Source organism: Taurulus bubalis, assembly GCF_910589615.1.
Source record: "Taurulus bubalis genome assembly, chromosome: 4".
Classification (NCBI taxonomy): Eukaryota; Metazoa; Chordata; class Actinopteri; order Perciformes; family Cottidae; genus Taurulus; species Taurulus bubalis.
Genome location: NC_136592.1, coordinates 30,908,931 through 30,930,784, shown reverse-complemented (window position 1 = coordinate 30,930,784; position 21,854 = coordinate 30,908,931). Strand labels below are relative to the sequence as shown.

General features: G+C 43.3%; 1 protein-coding gene across 1 annotated transcript in view; it reads right to left on the bottom strand.

The window, feature by feature from the left end:
- ralgapa2 (Ral GTPase activating protein catalytic subunit alpha 2) overlaps positions 1-21,854 on the bottom strand; it is a gene marked incomplete at both ends in the record, with an annotated part of 84,861 nt that overhangs the window by 27,654 nt on the left and 35,353 nt on the right. Inside the window, 16 exons of the mRNA XM_079216384.1 lie at positions 1,557-1,715; positions 4,392-4,547; positions 4,657-4,780; positions 5,378-5,449; positions 6,044-6,878; positions 8,196-8,373; positions 10,650-10,787; positions 11,010-11,078; positions 11,354-11,464; positions 13,308-13,416; positions 13,711-13,769; positions 14,009-14,137; positions 15,276-15,404; positions 19,554-19,709; positions 21,162-21,260; positions 21,564-21,757. Of these exons, the coding sequence (XP_079072510.1) occupies positions 1,557-1,715; positions 4,392-4,547; positions 4,657-4,780; positions 5,378-5,449; positions 6,044-6,878; positions 8,196-8,373; positions 10,650-10,787; positions 11,010-11,078; positions 11,354-11,464; positions 13,308-13,416; positions 13,711-13,769; positions 14,009-14,137; positions 15,276-15,404; positions 19,554-19,709; positions 21,162-21,260; positions 21,564-21,757 (2,717 nt within the window). The remainder of the gene's footprint in view (positions 1-1,556; positions 1,716-4,391; positions 4,548-4,656; positions 4,781-5,377; positions 5,450-6,043; positions 6,879-8,195; positions 8,374-10,649; positions 10,788-11,009; positions 11,079-11,353; positions 11,465-13,307; positions 13,417-13,710; positions 13,770-14,008; positions 14,138-15,275; positions 15,405-19,553; positions 19,710-21,161; positions 21,261-21,563; positions 21,758-21,854) is intronic.

Here is a 21,854-nt window from a genome sequence, read left to right as displayed (position 1 = left end):
AGCACACTTGTCTTTGTGTGTTATTGGGAATGAAAATTGCAGCGGAGAATCCAAGGCTGCTGCGAAGGATAACTCAGCTTTCTTGGTCAATATAGCACACACCCCCATATAGCAATACATAACAGTGAATTCTAGGGACTATGACTATCAATACACAATAATTGGAGAGGTCCATGCTTTATAATAAAGTAATTTCCTTGTAGGATATTTTGGTCCTCTGGGGCTGTTGTTATATTTTCGTATAGCCCTAATAAAAGCTGAGATTCTATGGTTTATTGCATTATATAATGTATTTCGATCATCTTTGAAAAAATACTTGTGTTTTTTATCTGAATAATGAATGAATAATGAAATTCATATAGAAAACATGATGAATATATCTGAACATCTGAAGGCAGACTTTCTCAGACAAAGAAATGTCACTATTTTCTCGAAAGCCACATATCGAGTGCAGTACTTCAGAGTATCCAAGATGAAAGCTCGTCAGGAAAGGATGGTAACCATCTCTGAGAGCACATACCCACAGTGTGGGTAATAATGCACAGCTGGAGTAGAGGAAGCTGAGAGCCTTCAGACAGAAAGGACCTATACAACTAATGGCAGGGTCTGAATAGGAAGGCCAGAAAAGGGGCTGCTTTAACTCGTAAACAGATACCAGAAATTAGTGCAGTGCTGAAAATAGCCCGAGTGGTTTTCTTGCCCAGTGTGTGCCTGGAAAATAAGAAACGTCGTCATCTAACCACAGCAAAAATGCAGAAAAGTGGACATTGGGCAGAGAGATTAAAACGAGCCCACTTCCGTTTGACGAAAAGCCTCAATGCGCCTTGAAATGAGAAGCTAATGCTAGCTAGCTAACTAGCCAGCTGCTAAATGAGAAAACGTGGTGGATTTAGCGAGCTAATGCTAGCTAGCTAACTAGCCAGCCGCTAAATGACTTAATGTTTTATCTCGCACTCTTGTCAGTGTAGGAAAGCACATTGCTATCGCCAGATTATCAGTCATTGACACATTAATAATTAAGACATATTTTATAAACAAGTGATTGCTGATAGCTTAATTTCTAGTCCACAGAAAGGAGAGAACAGGCTTATTCTGTGCTGTAATTTTAATGCTATACAGAGGTTACAGTAAAAGTAAAAAACAACAGACTCTGTGGGAAGAGGCAAGGAGACGTTGTCTGAGTAGATGTTTTCTTGACGGAGATTAGTCCCAAACGGATGTCATATAATATAGTGTAAAGCTTTAAAAACATGTGTAGGTATAAGTGGGACGGTATAAGTGTTTTCAAACACGTAATATTTATTTATTTGGATTATTTAGAATTTTCTGTATGTTTACAGTTCCTTTTATTGGTTAACTTATTATTTGTTGTATAATCTTTATTTTATCAAAATAAACCATTCTAATCTAATAAAAAATTGTATTAAAGGAAAAGAAGCTAATTTTAAAAATATTTGACCACATGCAAAAAAAAGTGAGTCGATCCATTTTGTATGTGTATAGTCGATTATAGTCTGGGAAAAAAAAACAAAAAAACACTGACTGCAGTGGTTTACCTGTGGTTTCTTCATGATCTGGATGAAATACATGTGGTTCTTCATTGGGTAGATGACAATCAGCACGTCTCCAAAATCCGTTGGGATGATGCCACGTCGGTAGTCCCTGGTGTGCTCTGACCACACGATGTGCACCTCGTCATTTCCCAGGTGACGCAGCTGCATACAAACAAAATCAGTCCCATCAAGTTCCAAATTTCTGGTGATACGTGTTCTTGTCATCATCATCCTACGGTGATAATGACAAGAACACATATTTAGTGAGATCCAGACAGTACCTGCAGCTCACACTTCTTAGAGTGAACTAAGGTATAAGAGGTATGTGGAAGGGGATAATACAACCTTATTTACTGTATGTATCGTAAAGATAAAACATCATTGCAGCAGGTGTGAGAGCAGGTGACCGGTTACAACAAGTCTAAATCACAAACTTTGTTTGAAAACAATGGTTTAAATGGGGGTCTGGGCTCTGGTTTTGACTCTTTTTATAGCTTTTTCATTACAAATTCAAATTGCAAACATAAAATGAGCAAAATTGAGCATTTCAAAACCAAATAATTCAAATCCAATTGACTTTCCCCATCATAGATTAAATTGCTTCCCATTTCCACGCTATTCACAAACCCAAATAGACTGGCCAGGACAAGAACGTATACTTAAATGACAGGAAATTGATGGATGCTAGCTTGAAATAGGTAAACAGCTCCCCCTTTCCCAAGGTAAAATGGAGCGACACAGTCACATTATATTCTCGCTGTATTTTGTAGATCACTTTTGCCTCATTTCACTGCATGGTTGGGCTCGACTGACACCAGGTCCTGTTTTCTTCTTTTCTTGATGTTTTCTGGGGTATCATGGACACTGAAAAGAGAGCCTCTGCTCAGAAGAAAACATCTGCCAATGTACTGTGGGCCTAATGAGCCATTAAGAAACATGCCCTCGCCACCAAAAATGCAATTAGCACATTCTATTATAAGCCCTTAATTATGATAATACGGTAATCTTAAACAAATCCACGGCATGCTGATTACTGAAGCTCGCCAGTTCCGTCCAAGGATCAGCAGGTACCAACCAGGTCAGTCACTGGGACAATTTCAGAGAAAATGTTGAATATGCATTTGTGGTAGACAATAAATTCTGGGATGTGTTAATTTGGGTTAAGATATTAGCATTTGGATGAGCTTAATAACAAGTTTAATGAGGATGCTTATGCTCTAGTCAATCATCTTCTGCACCCATTTATTTACTCCTTTGTTAATCACATCCAAATGTTTGAGACTTCTTTCATAAAATGGGAATCAAGTCAGAGGCTCTTGTCCAATTAGCCCTCTTTGACCTCCCACCCAGCCAATGGGCTTCACACATATGGAGACAGCAGACCAGAGGAGCGCCGAACACAAGAGGCTCCTTATGAAAACAACCTGCAGCAGCCCAGTTAAGCTGTGGTGCCTGGGGGTGAATGTGATAGCTCAGGCACCCGTCTATTTCCCTCTCTTTCACCGACACACACGCACACACACGCACTCTACATGGCCTGACCCCAGCCCTGCAGGTCGTTTCTATAACCGCATTACTGAAGCCAGCTGCTACTGCTGCAGCCTGCACTGCCCTAAAACCCACAATTGGATTGAGGAATTCATGGTCTTCCCTCCTTTCTTTTTGGTTTAGCTGTTGTTTTTTTTTTTTTTTCAAACAAGCAATCTGCCCAGCGAGAGCTCCCCCAATCCGTCACTCCCACCACAGTATGTATGTCTCTGCGGTTACAGGCAGTAAAGTGGGTGACTGCTGGACTAAAAGTGTTATTTTTAAATTGACAGGGAAACATCCTACTTGGACACAGACAAAGTCTGTTTCTCTATCAATTTCTTCATCCCACTTTATCTTCTCTCTGCCCTGCCATCTTTTTCTGACGCATCCATGCATGAAGCCAGCTTGCCAATTTCTGTGCAGCCTGTGAGCGATCTGTGCAAGGTGAGTTGGGCAATTACAGAAGTTCCCCATGAAATGGATGGAAGAGGAGTGGCAGCACACTCTACTCTAGGCATGTCCATCCCTCCAGCGCCTCACTCTGGCCAACCCAAACCAGAATCTTTACTAATTTTCTGCGGTCACTATGCACATGTTCAGGATGGGTTTGGAATGAGTATGGGGTTATTTGTGAGACGGACAGGGGCAATGTCTGTGGAGGACTGGAGGGGGTTGGATATGAGGAGAGTCTGATGAATTTCCCTTCTCAGCAGGGTACTGTATGAGAAGACAGGCAGCACGGGCAGAGGCCTTGCGGCTCATTTCTCCGTGCTAACTGCTACTGGTTCACTACAGCTCAAAATCCCACTGCAGAACCCAATCGATCGCTCCTGTGGCGGCAGCAGGAATTGGATAAAAGGATCCTGCCGGCATCCGGCCGGCGCCTGCCCTAGCAGGGAGAGCTAATGGCTGAATCCAGGCCCTGGTCACAGCACACAGGGAGGGGGGCATGGGCTAGCAGAATCATAGTCATTACCGCAGCGGCACATGGCCTCTCTTCACTCACGCGCCTGCGACTCTCTACTCCTCAGGTCTGAATGGCCAGGGTCACTAATCAATGCCCGCACTCTGGAGTCACACCTCCTGATCACAGCTTAACACAGAGCTGGAGGCTACAACAACATACTACTATGGGCAGGCAGGACTGTGTAGCCATTTCACCGCATCAAACAGGCTAAGCAGTATTGTTCATATTTCCGACACACCCTAGATTTATCATTTAACACATTACGTATTACGACGATCAAAATGGCGTGGACAGGTGGGAGGTTGAAAACAGAGCACAGACACAAACAGGACTTTTGTTACCTTTTTGGTGAGGCAGTCGTTAGAATCAGATGGCATGCGAGTGGAGACGTGGAAGATGGTTTCCACGGTGGAGGTAGCATAGTAAGGAGCCGTTAGACCCGTGCTGCCATTCCTCTGGAGGCCACCCATAAAGCCGCAGTGTGTGGCCAGGTCCACCTGAGGGATACATGCACAATTTAATGCATTCTGAGTGGTTTCATATTTAGGCTGCATCTGCGGAAGGCAGAGGACGTGTTGAATAATTTGAGGGTGTGGTTGTCGGCACCTCCCATCCCAGTCCAGACACAAAGTCCTCGTAGGCCTGGCTGCCTGCGCTGTTCGACAAGATGGAGCACTTGTCCTCTTGGCCCTCTCCAATGTAGAACACAGCAATCTTGTGTGTCTCTCGGCTACAGAACAAAACACATGGGAGTCTTTAATAAAAACAACAACAACACAACAGACAATTTTATAAGCACAACAAAACTTGAAAAGCTTCTCACTACTCTTGCCACTTGACTATCAGTATCCCTTCAGCTCTAACAGGATTTTAAAAAGGACGGTGTCTACTTTCCCTGTTGCCATGGCAGTACATCACGCTGGGGTAAATTTAGGGCACTTTGCATCCTTGCGCACAGGTTGTTTTTTGCCCAACCAAGTCTGGCCATCTGGGAGAAGGAAGTGTAGTCCTGAGGGACATTTTTAATAAGCTCCTGTCATTAGCAATGTGTGGTGTACTTATTGATTGGACTAAGAGAGACACAGTAAGAGAAGGACAGCAAGAGTGATAGTGGGAGACTTCCAGGGCTGTGATCAACAGGAGATGGTACAAATTAGAAAGATCATTGGGGCGGAAGGGAGGGAGGAGGCAATATAATCAGTTTGGACCAACTGTGTAATTTAGAACCGGTGTTAATTTAATGTAGAAATAGGTTTACCATAGGGCTGCAGTGACAATTTGATGACTAGCAGATACATACAGAGAGATACACAGATTAAGATATTACCACTGTCTGGAATCCAAGTTCTTCAGTTCCCTTAAGAGTTTGGAGTTCTTCTTCAACAAATGGAAACTTTTCCTGTTTGACAAAAACATGATTAAATGTGATATTTTCAATTCCGCATGAACAGCCATTTGCGATAGAATAAAGTGGCATGATCTAGATTCTACAAGCAAATTGTCCTGAAAATCAAAAGTTTTGTTTTTTCCGACATGGTTAACAAAAGGCAACAAAAAAAAAAGTCACAGGTGCAAACAGCAATCTCCTACTAGCTGTGTGCACGTTGCACCATCACCATTAAGAGGTGTAAGCTTTTCATTTACGGGGAAACCTGGCAAAGATGTGGCTCTGCAAGGTAGACCTTAGTGAAAACAGCTGGGCACTTTTACCCTGTGGAGAGGAGATTAAGACACTCTAGACTCCACAGTGCTTTTAGCTTTGCTCTTTCTCTCTTTGAGTAACGAGCCGACAGCTGCGTTACTTTGAGGAGGAATGATGTAACAACACAATGGTGTGCGTTATAGTTTCTGTCATGCCGCTCACATTTATGATGTGGTTTGCAGATTGAATGATAATATACCCCGGTATGACTTCTCACAACCCCATTTGCCTCTTTCTTCATCTAGCACAGTGCAAACCAATTATTGGAGCCAACTTCATTTGGTTGTGTACCTGCGGTCCCAAGAGTTCATGCCAAGGTCATTAAGCAGCAGCCGGCAGAAGTAGAAAGGAGCGTTTGGTTCCTGGTGGGAGGGTTCCCTCTGGCAGGCAGCCTGAAAGCTGACATCAGCATCCCACCTCCTCACTTGCTCTTCCTCCTGCTGCGTCTGACGCAGAATGGCCTCCAGGATGGCGCTCTCTTGCTCTCGGTTCATGCCATGGGGCGAGGAGGCTGGCTGGTTGAGCCTGAGCTGTGGCTGGGGCAGGCATTCTGGGCTGCTGTGGCCCAGGTTCTCCAAAAGCATATCCAGAATATCTAACTCCTCCTCCTCACAGCAGTCAGAGAGAGAGTCCGAGACGGAGCAATGATTTTTGTACGGCCCCTTTGTTGGAGAGTTGGGCTGATTTCTGCTGTGAGAGACAGCAGTGGTAGTAGAAAGAGGGCGATCAACTGCATTAAAAACGCTTGCATCAACAGAGTCCTCCTGGGTGGTGCAGTAGAGGATAGCGCCATCCCACGAGTATTTGCCCGAGATGTCCCGGACGATGACGCGCACTTGGGACGAGGGCTGGGGGGGCTGTCCGACAGTGGGGGCCTCGGCGGGGATCTGCAGGTAGGACACCAGCGTGCTGTCGTTGAAGACAAACAGCTGCAGGTTGGGGCTTTTGAAGACCTCGGACGACAGCTCGGACGACTCCACGTATGGGTTGTCGTGGTTCTCGCTCACAAGGCTATGGAGCAGGGCGGGGCCGCCGCTCAACGGATGATGGCCCAGGTGGTTCACCAGGTGTGTCATGACCATCCGCGCGGTCAGGGGAATCAACTCCATGTTCCGACGTCGCTTTTCTGGTGAAAGAATAAAAGAGGTGGGGGGTTACGTCTGAAGGAAAATACACGTGAGGAAGTGTAGAAACCGAGCCAATGGCTGAAGGTACTGATGGGTTTAGAATAAAGCTGCACATGGGGCTTTCTTTTGTAATGATGGATAACCGTATGCACACTTTGCCAACCATATTTCAAAGCCCCACATTTGTGTGTAGACATGTTATCAACTGCTAGCTCTTTTTTTTTAAATATATACAAAGGCAAATTTCATTCATGATTACTAATAGGGGTACTTTATTCATTTCTCACAATAGCTTGGCCAGGACACCTCCGAGTAGGTAGCATCTAATTATGAGAGACAACTTTCAAAAGCCCATTGAGTCATCTTACAATGGACAAGCGTTGAAACTGGCTGAGTGCTAATGAGAACCACCATCTTTACATGCTGCTTAATAGGACTCTACTTAGTGAATTGCATTTATTTTTTACTCCCAAGTGAAAGAAAAACAAGAAGATGCACTCCTGCATTGTGACAGTGCTATCAATACCATCATCCCCCATCAAAGTGGAGAAAGCTCTTTAGAAAGCAGGCCAAGCTGCATTAGAGATGCAGTAGCCCTTTGATGTGACTTGATCAATATGAGGTGGGGACATGAATATAACCAGGCCGGCACTCTTTGGTTTGCCCTTTTGATAGTGTTTTGTTATTTCTACTAAGAATCTCGCAGCTGTGCATCAGAGAGCAGAGGTGTGGTGAAATTTTCAGGGCGAAAGTTACGGTTTAAATGTTCTTACATTGTTTCAGTAGACTGCACGTTGTATTTGGGCTCTCTAGGGACTTTTCAGAAGTTGAGGACACGAGGGAGAGAGAGAGAGGGGAATACATGGCCTAATGGAATCACAAGGTCACAAAAAAGAAGGGAAAAAAAAAAAATCACATATTTATCGAAACCCCATAATGGGTCTTCTCTCTCGGGCTGAGTACTAATGCGAACATCAATGATGAGCTACTCAGAGTTTGCTTTTCCCTGTAATCCTTTTTTGGATTTAATTTTCTTTTTTTTTGGTGTGTGTGTGTGTGTGTGTGTGTGTGGAAGAGGGGGGGTATATATATGGGTCTGTCAGAAGCACAAGCAGGAGCTGAGATAGTGTGTGATAAAAAAAAGTGATCAGAGATCGTCATCTGGCTAATGTGACAGGTGACATCCACCAATAACTGTCAGCTCTCTCACACATCCAAACATAATGAATCGTCATGGCCACTTTATCTGCCAGTCCAGGGCAATTGTGCAGGTAGTAAAACAACAAATAGAAACCCAGGAGGCTAGATGCCCTTACCCTCGGCTACGGTGAGCAGGTTGCTGAAGTCGGTGGTGGTGGTCTGGGAAGGTGGCGGCTCGAAGCTCTTAACTTGACCCAACATGAGGTCGTAGTCAGTGGACAAGTCTGACAGGCTGAGGAGGTAGTGGCTCTGTTGGGTGTGCAGGTTGGAGCCGGACACACAGCAGTGCAGCACCTGAGGAATCACAGAGGATGAGGGACTTAGTGATTCCCATGACGTGTCCCTGGGTAGCTTTTCTGCAGAACTTCTATGACTGAACTTGAACTTTGATGTGTAAAAGAAATCGCCTTGTTCGATATGGTGACACTCCTGCAGGCCTGCTGCAGATCGACATGAACCAGGAGCATATGAAAGGGGAATATATGGTCCATTCACATCATAAGGCGATGGAGGAAGGGAGGGAGCGAAGGAGGGTAAAAAAAAGGGTCTTTACTGCCACTAATCCATTTCTCCTGTGATGCGCGAGTGTATCGATCTGCATAACAGATGGCAGAGCATCCGTTGGCGGGGCTAGATAAGACGCACTGGGGCAGTTGATTACGGCATTGGACAGGTTTACACTGTTTGATTTAATTAGGACTTTATCCCTGTGCCACCACAAACATGCACGCTCAGCCACACAGACAAACACACCTGTATACTGTATAATCTGAGTGGAGGGAAGGTGCTGCATATGAGTGGCTGAAACATATGCCTAATGTATGTAAATGAGGGGGCCTCTCATTCAGAGTAGAGCAACTTGGGTAAAGCCATGCAACGGCTAATCCCATTCAGTACACACATACACTCAAACTTGGCAGAGAGACGCTCTGAGAGGCAGGCTGGCCCTGACATCTGAAACAGTATTGTGTGGGGCAATGTAGACAGTATGTGGATGATTCTACCGAGCAGACCTCTGGGTGCATGGGGGGGAGGGATTGAAGGCTTGAAGCTGAAAAGCCCTGAACCAAACAGCTGCTACACCAAAGCCCCAAAGAGCTTCCTCCGTGGAGAGGTGGAGAGACAGAAAGGGAGGGGCGGGGGGAGGTGGGGTAAAACCCACAGCTGTGCTTGACAACTAAGTGACTGCACTTTGCATAGCAACAGTTCCTGGAAGGTAACACACAGTGCATACTGTAGTTAAAGGGCCACATATTGTATAGACACGCGAATGCGCCCATGTACACACGTAAATCAAATAATAAAAGCGCAAACAGAGACAATGGTGTGCACACACACACACACACACACACACACACATACACACACACACACACACACACACAGTGGTGCAGCTGGCTGCCGAGGCAACCTGCTGAAAGAGCAGATGGAGAAGCTCGAGCAGAACTCCAGTGAACCAATGAGGTCTAATGCAATGTTGCCTTTTACATCGATCTGCATGCTGTTCGTCAGCGACAACTTTTTTTTTTTTACTTTTCTCATCATCTCAGAATAAATAGCAGGAAAACCTTTTTCGTTAGCTGGGTGCATGTTTTGTGCTGGTGATTGATGAATTGGCATATGTTAAATATAAAACTATAACTAGAGGAAGGTGAACAATAAATGGACTCCCGGCTACATTGTCAGTGACTCTGGCCAAGGATGGAATGAAAAGGGAGATTCTTTTTCTATTAGGGAAGCTACTCTCTGCTCGCTAGGGAGAATAATTAGCAGCCAAGGCATCTTCGGAAATATATAGATTCCAGTCTTGATATTGCATTAATATTGTCACACTGTGTGATGCCTTGCTTAATATATTATTTCCAATGAAACCAAGAGGGGCCATGCCTTTTGTGTGCTGATAGACAACCAATCATGCCTAATTGTCTTTGCTTTCATAGCAGCTGCAGTCGCTCTCATATTAAGACATATTCCATTCAAATCTCCAGGACAAGCGTTTATAGCCTGAGCTTATCAACTGGACAAAGGGTCCTGTTTGAATAATTGGACCATTTCTTATCAGGGGTGACATCCTTACAAAGATCTGCCGTTGACCGCATCTGCCCAGACAGGAGGGAATGAATAATACCTCATTCATTTGTGCCTGAAGCTTGGCCCTCATCCTCTGGGTCAGGCCATAAAATAAAGGTTTAGAGGGAGAACTAGATTGAACACCGCATATTTTGCCTGTTTTAAAGCAAATGCAGTGAATGTTGTGAAGTTGTGCAGGTTTCCTGGTTATGATAAATGATAAGCGCATGCGTCGGCTACGACGGGTGCTTCTTTGCTGTTGTGCCACTATAATGTTAAATGAGGCATAGTCATGAGGTCACGGTGGAGGTGAGTCTAATTAAAGTGGCAAGCCCATTGGGTGGGGTGGGGGTGGAGGTGTCAACGCTTAAGTTATTGTGTCTGCAGGCAAAGACTATGTACGTTTCAAAAGATATTGGAAAGCAGACGGCAGTCAAACATGGCCAGGTTTGTTTGTTGTTAGCTTTTCCAACCTCCCAGCTGCCAGTGAGGCTACCCACCCTGTAGATGTAGTCCAGCAGCGGGGCCTTGTGGGACGTGCGGTCCTCCACCGAAGGCATGGTGATGGGTTCCAGCAGCAGACTCAGGGGAACGGCCATGCACCAGTCCAACAGGCAGAGCAGCAGGGACACCATCAACTGTGGAAGTGAGGAAGAAGTAGGGTCATCAAACATACATATAGATATGTTATTACAGCAAAAAGAGAGCTGGACGGTTTCTGAGTGTGCCAAGACAAGATAGAGAGAGGTAAAGAGGACAAATCACTTCAGCTGAAACATTCCTCCGCAAATGCACAATTCCAACATGGTAGATCAATGGCCTTTAGATCTCAGCCGCGTCCCCTCCTTTCCAACATGTACCTTTTTGTCTGCTTCCACTGTTGAGTGCTCCGCGCTCGGTAACAAAAAGGCTATTGTGGCCACAAAGATCTGTGTTGGGACAAATCAAGGAGAAAGATAATTGGATGACACACTCCCATTCATCAGCTGAGTCAGGGCTGTGTGCTAAAATGGATGTGATGCCACGGGATGTCGAGTGTGCATATGCATGCGTAATGACTCATGTAATACTTGCATTTAAAAGCTTAAGTGACTTGATAGTAATTTCGCACTCAATTTCTTACTTATATGTTTTCACAGGCCCCTAATGGCTGCTGGCAATTTAACTGTGTGTTTGCACGTGTGGGTGTGTAAGTGTGTGTTACCTCAATGATTTTCTTAGGCAAAGTGGGCTCCAACCTCTGGAGATGTTCCCAGTGGGAGATGAGCAGCTGAAACGCGTCACAGGCCACTTGAGCCACAGCTTTGTTCCCAAACTGGACCAACAAGCAAATAAAAAAGGACAGGAAAACAACGGGTCAACGATGCAAAGCATTTGGCTCCTCTCAGAATAAGCCGTGTTCACACGGAGAACATTTTTGTTGATGAAACTGTATTTTTCTGTCATACATAGAGAGAAGAATGCTTTTTATTACGACTGTCTTGACATTGGTACGGTGACACTTTGCTATAAAGAGATATATGCATATAAAAATGCATTTTTTTTTTTTTTTTTTTTCAGAAGAAAAAAATAAGCCGACTCGTTGTCAGGTGATATATCCACATTTTAGACATTGCGTTCCACTTCTTTTGCTTTCCACACAGACGGTTTACCTGCATGCAACCAAAGCCCGTGCAAACGTGATTGGCCGGTACTACTCTGACTACAAATGGAAACCAGAACCTTTCTGATACCAAAATCTTATCCGGTTGCCTTTAGATTTTTGCATTCATATTCAGCTATCTGTTTATAGAGATTACACATTAATTAAACAGAAACCGCCACTTTAAACTGCTCAAATAGATCAATGGTGACTGAGTTCATTGATTAGGAATGAACTAAGCTATGCCTGTAGACCCCCTGTAACAGCATACATAATTGTGACACATATTGCCAGTGAAAGAGGGTGACAAAAAGTAATTTTGTCACATCCTTAAATTTAGTTTTTCACTTACTGCACATATTATCAGAATAATTTAATTTCCTCTTTAAACCAACGTTCATTTTCTCCAGACACATTGCAGGGAGAAAAAAATTGAGCGGTTGTCAATTTTCTTCGAATGTGGATTTCGTTGGTGATTTGAAATTCTTTGTGGGGAAATAGAATTTCCCATTTCTTCCAGCTGAATGCCTCTCAACATGTAACAAGGGCAGACAATGTGGAGAGTGCAGAAATGGCCAAACACAAAAAGGGGCCCTGAGAGTTCAGCACCTGCTTTTAGAAAAGAGACTCTCAGTGCCACTCTTCCCCCTAGACCCCCCCCACCCCCTCCACCCAGCCTATACCCTCTATTTTGGGGCTGGCTGAGTCTGTGTGTCAAGTTGTACAGGGGAGTGATTACTGCTCCATTAGAGAAGGGGGGTTGCTCGACCAGGAAGCTGGGAGATGTAGCTGCTTAAATTGGCCCACATCTACCGAGAGCGAGCAGCCTGGAAATTACGCCACCGCCCCAAACCCTTTTCCATGGAAAAAAAAAAACCCTGCACAAAAACAAAAAAAACATCTCTCTCTGCTCTGCATCTCTTCACTCAGGGAGAAAAGAGGGCTCTTCCAAAATATGCCCATGAGTCACATCATTGGACATGTTTTATTCTCACACTTTTAGTCCACTCACTATGTTGAAATTGTCCTGCAGTCCTTTTATGTAATCAACTATCATTTCTGTTAGAGCTAAACACTATCGGGCTTGTGTGGTAAAAGAAAAGAAAAAAAGACTACATCTAATAGTGGCTAATAGTGACCATTTATATTCAGAATCTTTGCCACAGTTACAATCGTCAACACCGTCCATGATGCAACTGTTCATTATAGAAGTGCAGTTGTGTTCTATGAGTCATGTTGCACTCATAAGTGAGCGGATAATAATAAATCCATTTTGTATAGCACTTTAAAAAAAGTTACTCAAAGGCACTTTACATGGTAAAAACAGAAACAATGAAATAAATTACAATATAAACAAGTCAGAGAGATGATATTATAATGGTAAGAAATCAAACAAAAACATACGTAACTCGCATCACAGGTTAAAAGCAGATTTAAATAGATGAGTTTTGAAAGTGGCGAGTGAGTGGAGAGCCATCTGCAGATGCTCGCCTCCTCGCCTCAGTGGGTCACTGACCTTTAGTGTTACTCCCAGAACATTGATGGCATCTTTGACCTGGTGGTGGATGTTGTTCTGCATCAGCTCCTCACACACCCACAAACCCAGACTGCACACGGCAATGCACCTGATTGACAGAAGCAGAGTGAAGGCTGACCTGTAAATCTAAGACTAATTTAAATTGTACAAAACATACTCAGAAAACTGGACTGCAATTAAACTAGAAGGTGCTAAATTCAAAATTCTGTGCATATCAAAGATTGTGGGATTACCTCCTCTGGGCTCTCAACATGGAAACATTGGTAAACTGTGACAAGTCGCTTTTTAATTGTAATTCTGCATGTATGTAAAAACACATTTACGTCAAACTAATAAAGCTAAATAGTAAAATGTAACCTAATAAACATCATCATAATCATACCTGGCCCCTTCACAGTGTTCCTTTGTTGCCGTCTCTAGCAAGATGTTGACCAGATAATCCTTAACCGCAAATGAAAAAAATTCTCAAATGACAACTGAGGCCATTCCCTTCATTTGATTAATGTACAGATCTGACGCCATTAAATGTAACAAAAGACTTGTCAAATCATTCTCAATATTCTAAAATTCAAATTTGAGGGAAAATTGTAAAACTCTTTCTTCACATGTGACTAATCCACTTCCAACATGTTTTTTTTGTTATTCAGATGTCACATATATCCAAAATGGTGACCATTTACCTTGATATTCTCATCACTTATGGTGATGTCATCAGAGCCCGGCACACGCTGCAGTACAGGAATCTGTAGATAAAGGTTGGGGAAACACACAAGGGAGCCCAGGATGGTCTGAGCCTCCATCCTTGGAGCCTGCAACAGGCGAGAAAAAAAAATGCTATTATTCATTCCCAAAAGCTACGTGAAAACAACTTTTCTTCCAGGAGTCGAGCAGGTCGCTATCAGGGGACAAAGGATTGGGGGAATCCAGCAGAATTAATTCTATATTTATGATTCTGCTGATGCTCAACAGAATCTCTTGACACATGTTAGGTGTTAAGACAACGGCTGCAGCTGTAAAGCAGGTTTTAAATCTTGCAGATATTATCTGGCAACCAAAACATATAGTTCAGAGAAGTAAGAGACCGTCAACACTAACTTGTTTAAATCGGTCCATGCTGGCAACCCGGCTATCTCATTGGTCTGTCAACATAATCTCTACCAATTGATCCAAATTCTACCAATCGTGCAAAATGTTCACAAGCGAAATTCAGAACACGGAATTCAGAACACAATTCCAAAAGACTGTGTATAGTGACTGTGTATCGAGCATTAAAACAATCACTTGCTTGCATTTTTATTTAAAATGCCACAATGGATGCGAACACATGTTGGCTTCCACAATGAATCAAACATTTAAAATCGGATGCTCTTATGCATTTAATGAAACACATTCTGTCTGACTAAGACATTTGTTTTAGCTTTAATTAACTGCTCTTTGCTTTGAATAAAACTCAATGTAACTGCTGTATTTATTAAAGGCAATAGGTAAAGCACAATATGGAATTGAAGTAAGGACAATTTCATTTTGCGCTATACGTCAATTGAGCAATAAACTTTACTTCCATAAAATGGAGGAATATTCAAAATCAATGATTCTTTGACTATATTGGGCACAAATAACTTGTGGTATTCACTCCAGAAATAGTTGCACAATCTGGTCTTAAAGAAAAAAAAAAAAGTTAAAAAACATTTGTGCCATTTTGTCCCCTCAGATTCTCTTAATAATTTGTACATTTCAAATGTCAAAAAAGCTGTAAGATTCTGAAAATTCTTATACTATCAGTTTGAATGAGACGGTTACTGAAAATCAACAGGTATGAGGAGCAAGTCAGATTTATAATACGTTATAAGTACCTCACATCTGAAACGTTTTCAATGACATTCTTGAAAACAACTTTTTCTAGTTTCTAGTAAACACTTTTTGGATTCCAGTTTGATTGGCGCGTACCTCCGAGGAGACCGAGCTGAGAACGTAGGCAGCAGCAGTGATGAAATCTCCAACGAGCATGGTGAAGCCCGGCAGGCCGAGGAAGAAGAAACGAGGAGAGCAGGAACGGATGATGGTGTTCAAAACATCCTGATGACAAGCATGAACACACACAAAGCCTTATTAGGGGTCAAACCTTCATTTTGATGTGTATGTGTTTTGCCACCACTGGCTGACTTGAAATATCATCCACCAGAACCAAAACTCAATACATCAGATATATAATCTTAGATGGGACTTTTGCATTTGGTATGAGCACACGGTGGAGTCTGGTTGCTTTCACAACTTCATTCATTCATTCACTTCTGGTCTGTGTCCTGTTCACACGGACTTTAAACAAAACAAACCAAAAGCGTTAAACACAAAAGTTCTACAGCTTTTGGTGATTATCATCCTGCATCAAGACCCACATGGCCAAATCAAATTCCAGTGACTTGACAGAAGTTTATGCAGCGCGTTAATGTTTCTAATGGGTGTTTTATGCTCTTTGCAAATCGACTGCATGTCATGAATAATGGCCAACAGGTAGAGAGGCAGGACGAGAAAGGAGGAGACTTATATTGTGATTCAGGGCTCATTACTGTGGAGTCGCTGTCACACAGTTTTAATGGACTTAATGAATTACAAGCGCAGTAGTCTTAACAGATTTTGACGTATTAATTAGGGAAAATACCGAAGCTGATGTGCTGCCATGATTTGCGTAGAAAGGTTATGTACATGAACACAATGAACCGTACGAACCAGACGACCGGGCCTGAACGGGGTTGGACTAAACCAGACAGGTTAGGTGTGAATGCTCCCTTAGCTTGGGTGGAGGGAAGCAGACATATTTGGTAAATGGGACACAATGGGACACCAACAGGTAGGGTAGGCATTTCAAGTGGGTTAAGGAAAGTAAGACGCTCCACAGTACATGTCAGTAAAGGACAGATGAGTGGCAAAGAAAGACGGGAGGAGAGAGAGAGAGAGAGAGAGAGAGAGCAGATGGATTGTTCACAGAGGAAATGAGGAACAAAAGACGTCAACTTTCGCGAGTCCCGTGTATGTACACAGAGGCAAACCTGTAATTACAGCAGGAGACATGGTATTGTTTTGCTGAGGTACAGGCGGCTCAGTGGCAGATGGGTGCTCTTTCAACATTGACATATGCTGTACTGCAAAAAGTGCTCAAGTATGTGCAGCGTAATACCCTCCCAGACGGAGCACAGAAAGCTCTTAACGGGTCGTCATTAGAAAGCGAATGGTTCTATTTCACTCGTCGGTGGCAGAAGAAAAACACAAATAAACACATTGGTATGAGAATGCATTGGATCAGTAAAGCAATAAAGATTGTTCTCGTTCTTATCGGAGACATGCGCGTGCATATTTGTGTACAAAGGCAAGGTCCAGGCTCGAAGCACCTGCCGTCTTGGCCATAAACTTGTGTAAATCAGACAGTTCAAACAACAGCCTGTTTCTCGCTGAACCGAAGGGCACCTTAGCAAACACACAGGCACACACACACACACACACACACACACCTATCTATTTGGGACATTAATCACCTGAGGCTTTGGTAAACAGGGAATGTAGGTTAACAAAAGAGGAATAGAATACGCAGGCAGAGGCAATCCAACATGATGCTGTGCATGTAGAAAATTGGTGGGAAGAGCTTTCGGATTGAGGGCCCATTTTACCCCCACTTTGTTAGTAATTGACCTCTGAAGCATAATGTGCAGTGCAGACAGAGGTAATTAGCATGCAACAAACTGTTGCTTGATTGCCTGAAAAGAGCATTTTAGAGCAAGCCACAAATGTAGAATGCAAAGTGTTTTCCATTGTATGTGTAAATAGAGGGAACCTGGTTTTGAGGTGCGTGCACAGAAATGAGAATTGAGCCCCACATGTGGCTCTGCGTTGGCAGGAGGAATTGCCCCCGCATCAACAAAAGGTGCATTAATGTAACTGAATAGAGCCACCTCAGGCCTTTTCATTCGGTCTTCCATCTTGAGGAAATCATGTTCTGTCCACCTGCTGGCTCCCGGGGTGAGAGGGTTCAGCCCCGTTCGACATCACTCGTCAGGAAGTTTTTCCTATTATTTACTAAACATGGACATATCCAATTTAGAATGGCCCAGATTTCTTGTTGCTTTCCCACACTACTATCATCACTATGAATATCTGGGGGTTTCCCCTCATGAGCGGTTAAAAAGGGTTATAACCCACCTGCATAACTACAAGGTGAGGGGTTTAATCAACAGCCAGGTTTGTGGCTCAGGAGTCAACTGTCACTTTAAAAATCAGGCTTTATGTTAATCATACAAAACCTTCTTTTTTTGTTGAGGAGGAGCTAGTCTTGGTAAAGAAAACAGTCTGTCCACTTGTACCTAGCACATTACATTTTAATCTGCAAGATTAACTGGTGTTGATGCGTTTTCTTTCACCTGTGCAAAAATAACTAGGTGTAAAGCTATATTTGTGTGCACCACTCTACACAGAATATGCTGTAGTATTGCAGTCCAGACAGTGGACCTATTAGCTAGATTACTGCTATTGTGCTACGGTCATGCCTTTGTGTGACCAGTGACCAGAGGATGACGACCGGGACAAAAGCCCTGACCTTGGCACTGACGGAAGGAGAATCCCTACAAGGGAACTGTCATTTTTCTCTCAGCTTAGTTGAATTTAATGCTGAGGATTTACACTGGGAAACCCCCTGTTGTTTATAAAACATAAAACACGGCTGGTACATTTTATGACTTGATTAAAAGGTCGTCTTATGAAAACACCCAAGCTGTATGCTGGAGTATTTTAAGATACAAATGTACAGTACGTACTGTATGTAAAAATGAAAATAAAAAATAAATAAAAACACATACGAGTCGTTTAATTTACTAATTGCACATCATCGTATTAGATAATTTGCATACCAGCCTGTACTGGTGGCTACTTTAATCATGGAAGCTAATTGAAAAATGTGTGCTTGAAAATATACATGTATGATGTATGTTTTTTCCTTTTTTATGGGTGGGGTGGGGGTTGCGGGTGAAGGCAGAGAGGAAGGAGGAGGGGGAGCGTAAGAGCCACTTTCTTATGTTAAGCAGGCGTGCGGCTGTCCTCTATTGTGTGGCGTGAGGACTCTTTTCTCCGGCCAATTTGAGCATGCTTCAGTGGCCAGCCTGGCTCTGGCCCCCCCGACGCATTATACAGAGCCACAACAAAAGCTGGAGAATGTTGCCTCTTCCCTCAATGTGCCCCCCTCATTGCTCTACTCTACACTACACTACGTTCCCCAGGCTCCCCTCCCGCTCCTTCACACACGCACGCACACACACACACACACACACACACACACACACACACAGGCGGGCAGGCCAGCCTACACTGGGCCCCTGGCCGACATGTCAGTCTAACGGAGCGCGACAGACGTCAATCCTTAATTAATCACGTATACGCGGCAGGGGCTCAAAACATTATTTAACGACATGGAAAACATTCTAATAAGCTTGTCGCACTGCCAAGGCGCAATAGAAACCCAGCCAGGAGGGCATATATACACACACACACTTGCATCAAAAACACCACCCACACACTTTTACCCCCATCCTTTGTTTTTGGAGACTCCATTCATCTCAACTCAGCTTCGGCTGGAAGGAACGCAGCTAGGGCAGATTTAAATACAAGGAAGGGTGTGGCTAAAGGAGGCGGAGGATGCCAAAGCACAGAGGCAGCCGCCATCGCCACTGGTTGGCACGCTGTTTTCAAAATCACCTGCTGAAACGACGCCTGAACAATCTTAAATTGCAGTGCACCTACATTAACCTCTGTCCTCAGTCAGTTACAGTCAATCCTAAATAAAAGAACTGACACTGGACACATAGTAGCCCTTTGAGCCCTAACCATATGTATTGTTTGTGTTGCGTTTAGAAGTTGTACTTTGGGATTATATATTATTGTAGCCCTGATTTTTATGTTTAATTTGATACCCAACATGTTGTTTTTTGGAGGTTTTTTCTTGATTTGTACCTTGTGACCTGATATAAAAAGGGACCCGAGGGCTCAGAGAGTTAACATCAAGAACTAACAGGAATCACTGAGTCACACAAAAAGTAAATGGCAAATTGGCATCTACGAACCATATTTCTCAGCACTGAAACGGGGCCAATGCATGTACATCACATGAGTGTGACTGGTGCGCCATCTAATGGTGAACAGAAGCACAACTGGCAGCCATACATTCGGTGCCCCTGCTGGCTGTACCTGGTCGTTGCTGGTGATGCCCTTGTGCATGATGTGGTAGAGGTGCACCAGGAAATCACTGTTGGGGAGCACGTCCTGGTGCCTGGTCATCATCTCACAGATCAGCTTGTAGGCCTGCAGCTTGCCAGCCTTGTACTCAGGCGGCAGCATGGTGGCCTGTAGCGGGGGGAGAGGAGGTCACTGTCATGATGAGGTGGTGAGGACTTGGACATGTTTAATACCTAATACACAGGTCACCTGGAATCACTTTGACTTTAGTATGAAACATTCTTGTTTTTATGCTTTTGCTGAAACAGTACGATTAGATACTGCACATTGTTTGCGTTACAGCTGTTGCTGCAAAAGTTAAAACATACAGATTATTTGTATTACTTGTTGCTCCTGCTGCAAATTGCTTCCTAAGCATTAGGAGATTCTCCCAGGGAAGCGCCTCCCCAGCTATTGTTTACAACAGCTGATGGACATATTGTTGCACTTGCAACAAGTGAAATAACTGTAGTGTTTAATGAAAATGCTTCCGATTATTATTTATAGGACTTGACAGTCTTGATCTGGCTATATTGAAACTGTAGATGTATTATTGATTCTGCATGCTTTATACCTACTAAAGCAGGGGTATTCAATTCAAATTCAACAAGGTCCATTTAGAGAGAATCCTCATACAAAACATCACAGTAATGTACACAGTACATATATATTGAAATAGCCTAGCAGTTGAATCAATGTCTGTATGTACCATACTCAACAACTCAAATCAAATATAGAAAGTTCAATTTAATAATATCTCAACAATATTTAGTCAGTTTTCATATTGAACTGGATGAATTAAAAAATAATACATAATCTAATAATAAACACGTTCTCTCATTTTGGCATTAAAGAATAAAATATGTGCTTTAAGCTTTAAGAAAAATGAAATTAACTGAATTGTCTTTGCAGCTTTAAATTCAGTTCATTCAGGTGTGAAGTGATGTCACCCCAAAAATATCTGTGGTTATTAAAACCACTTTTTTCAGCCTCATTCTCCGCTCTGTTAACATCATTGTTGGACTGAATTAATGTTTTGGGATTCTGATCATATTGGGCCCTTCGGTTTATTTGTCTGTGTCTTCATTTTGGATGTGAGTGGGCACGTTTGCTTTGTCTCGTAGTGGAGCTTAGTAATAATAATAATATAGACTTCCTGGTTTTTAACTGCCCGTGGAAAGAATGCACATTTTTGCACTCTTTTTGGAGAAAGCTATGTGAAATAACTTCTCTGTGTAAATTTCCTTTGAGACGGGAAGTTTATCGGAATACACGCATTTGATTGGCTGGGTAGCATCACGTGGTGTGATTTACAACACTTGGTCGGTGTGTTTCCTGGACCGCTGAACGAGCGCCATGAAGGCTGAAAAAGCGGCACCGATTCAAATAGAAGCGCAGCGTCCACATTTTATATTTCTCAATTATCTATCAGTTTTAGGTCCAGGTCTGGATACAACGGCATCTGGGTCCGTACTCAGACCGCGGTCCGTCCTATTAGTGACCCCTGGACCAAACTATAAATATAACCCTCAGTTTCCTAGTTGTTTTTTGCCCACTTTTGTGCCTATGTGCTGTTCATACCCTGAAGAGCCAGGAGGCCAGCATTCGAAGAGGAGGGATGAAGGCGGGCTGGGGGGGAGAAGACAGGTTGTCCACACTGATCCCCAGATTGTCCCGGATCTGCAAGCACACGTTCACTTTTGGTCAATAAACGTATCCATCGTGAATAATCGTTGTGTGAGAAAGTACAAAAAAGGTTGATATGAATAATATATAAAAAGCTATATCCATTTACTTAAAATACTGTTAACTAAAATAAACAGGCCTTATTCCATGAACATCATTAAATCCTCAAAACACCTCCAATCTGCAACAAGCCCTTTAAATCAATCAGTCATTTTATAGTGATTGCGCACTTTCATTTCATGCCAACTATCAAGAGTGGGTATATATTATTTGCATCTGAGATAATGTTTTTTTTACCTTGGCCAGCTTGTGCCAGAGCTCATAAAGACAGGAGAAGACCTTGGCATGGATTTTTGGACAGCGGATGCTGTTGACATCTCCCAGGATACCCAAAATCCTCCTCCACAGGACGAAGGCCGAATCAGCATGCCAACCAGTCAAGGTCCCGCCCGCAATTATGCTGACATCATCAGCCAGACACTCACTACTGTCTGCATGATCGGAGAGAGAGAGAGAGAGTTTGGGGTGGTTTGGGTTAGAGAATAAAGTATTTTCCAATACATTTCATTTGTAGCTGCCGGTACCTAA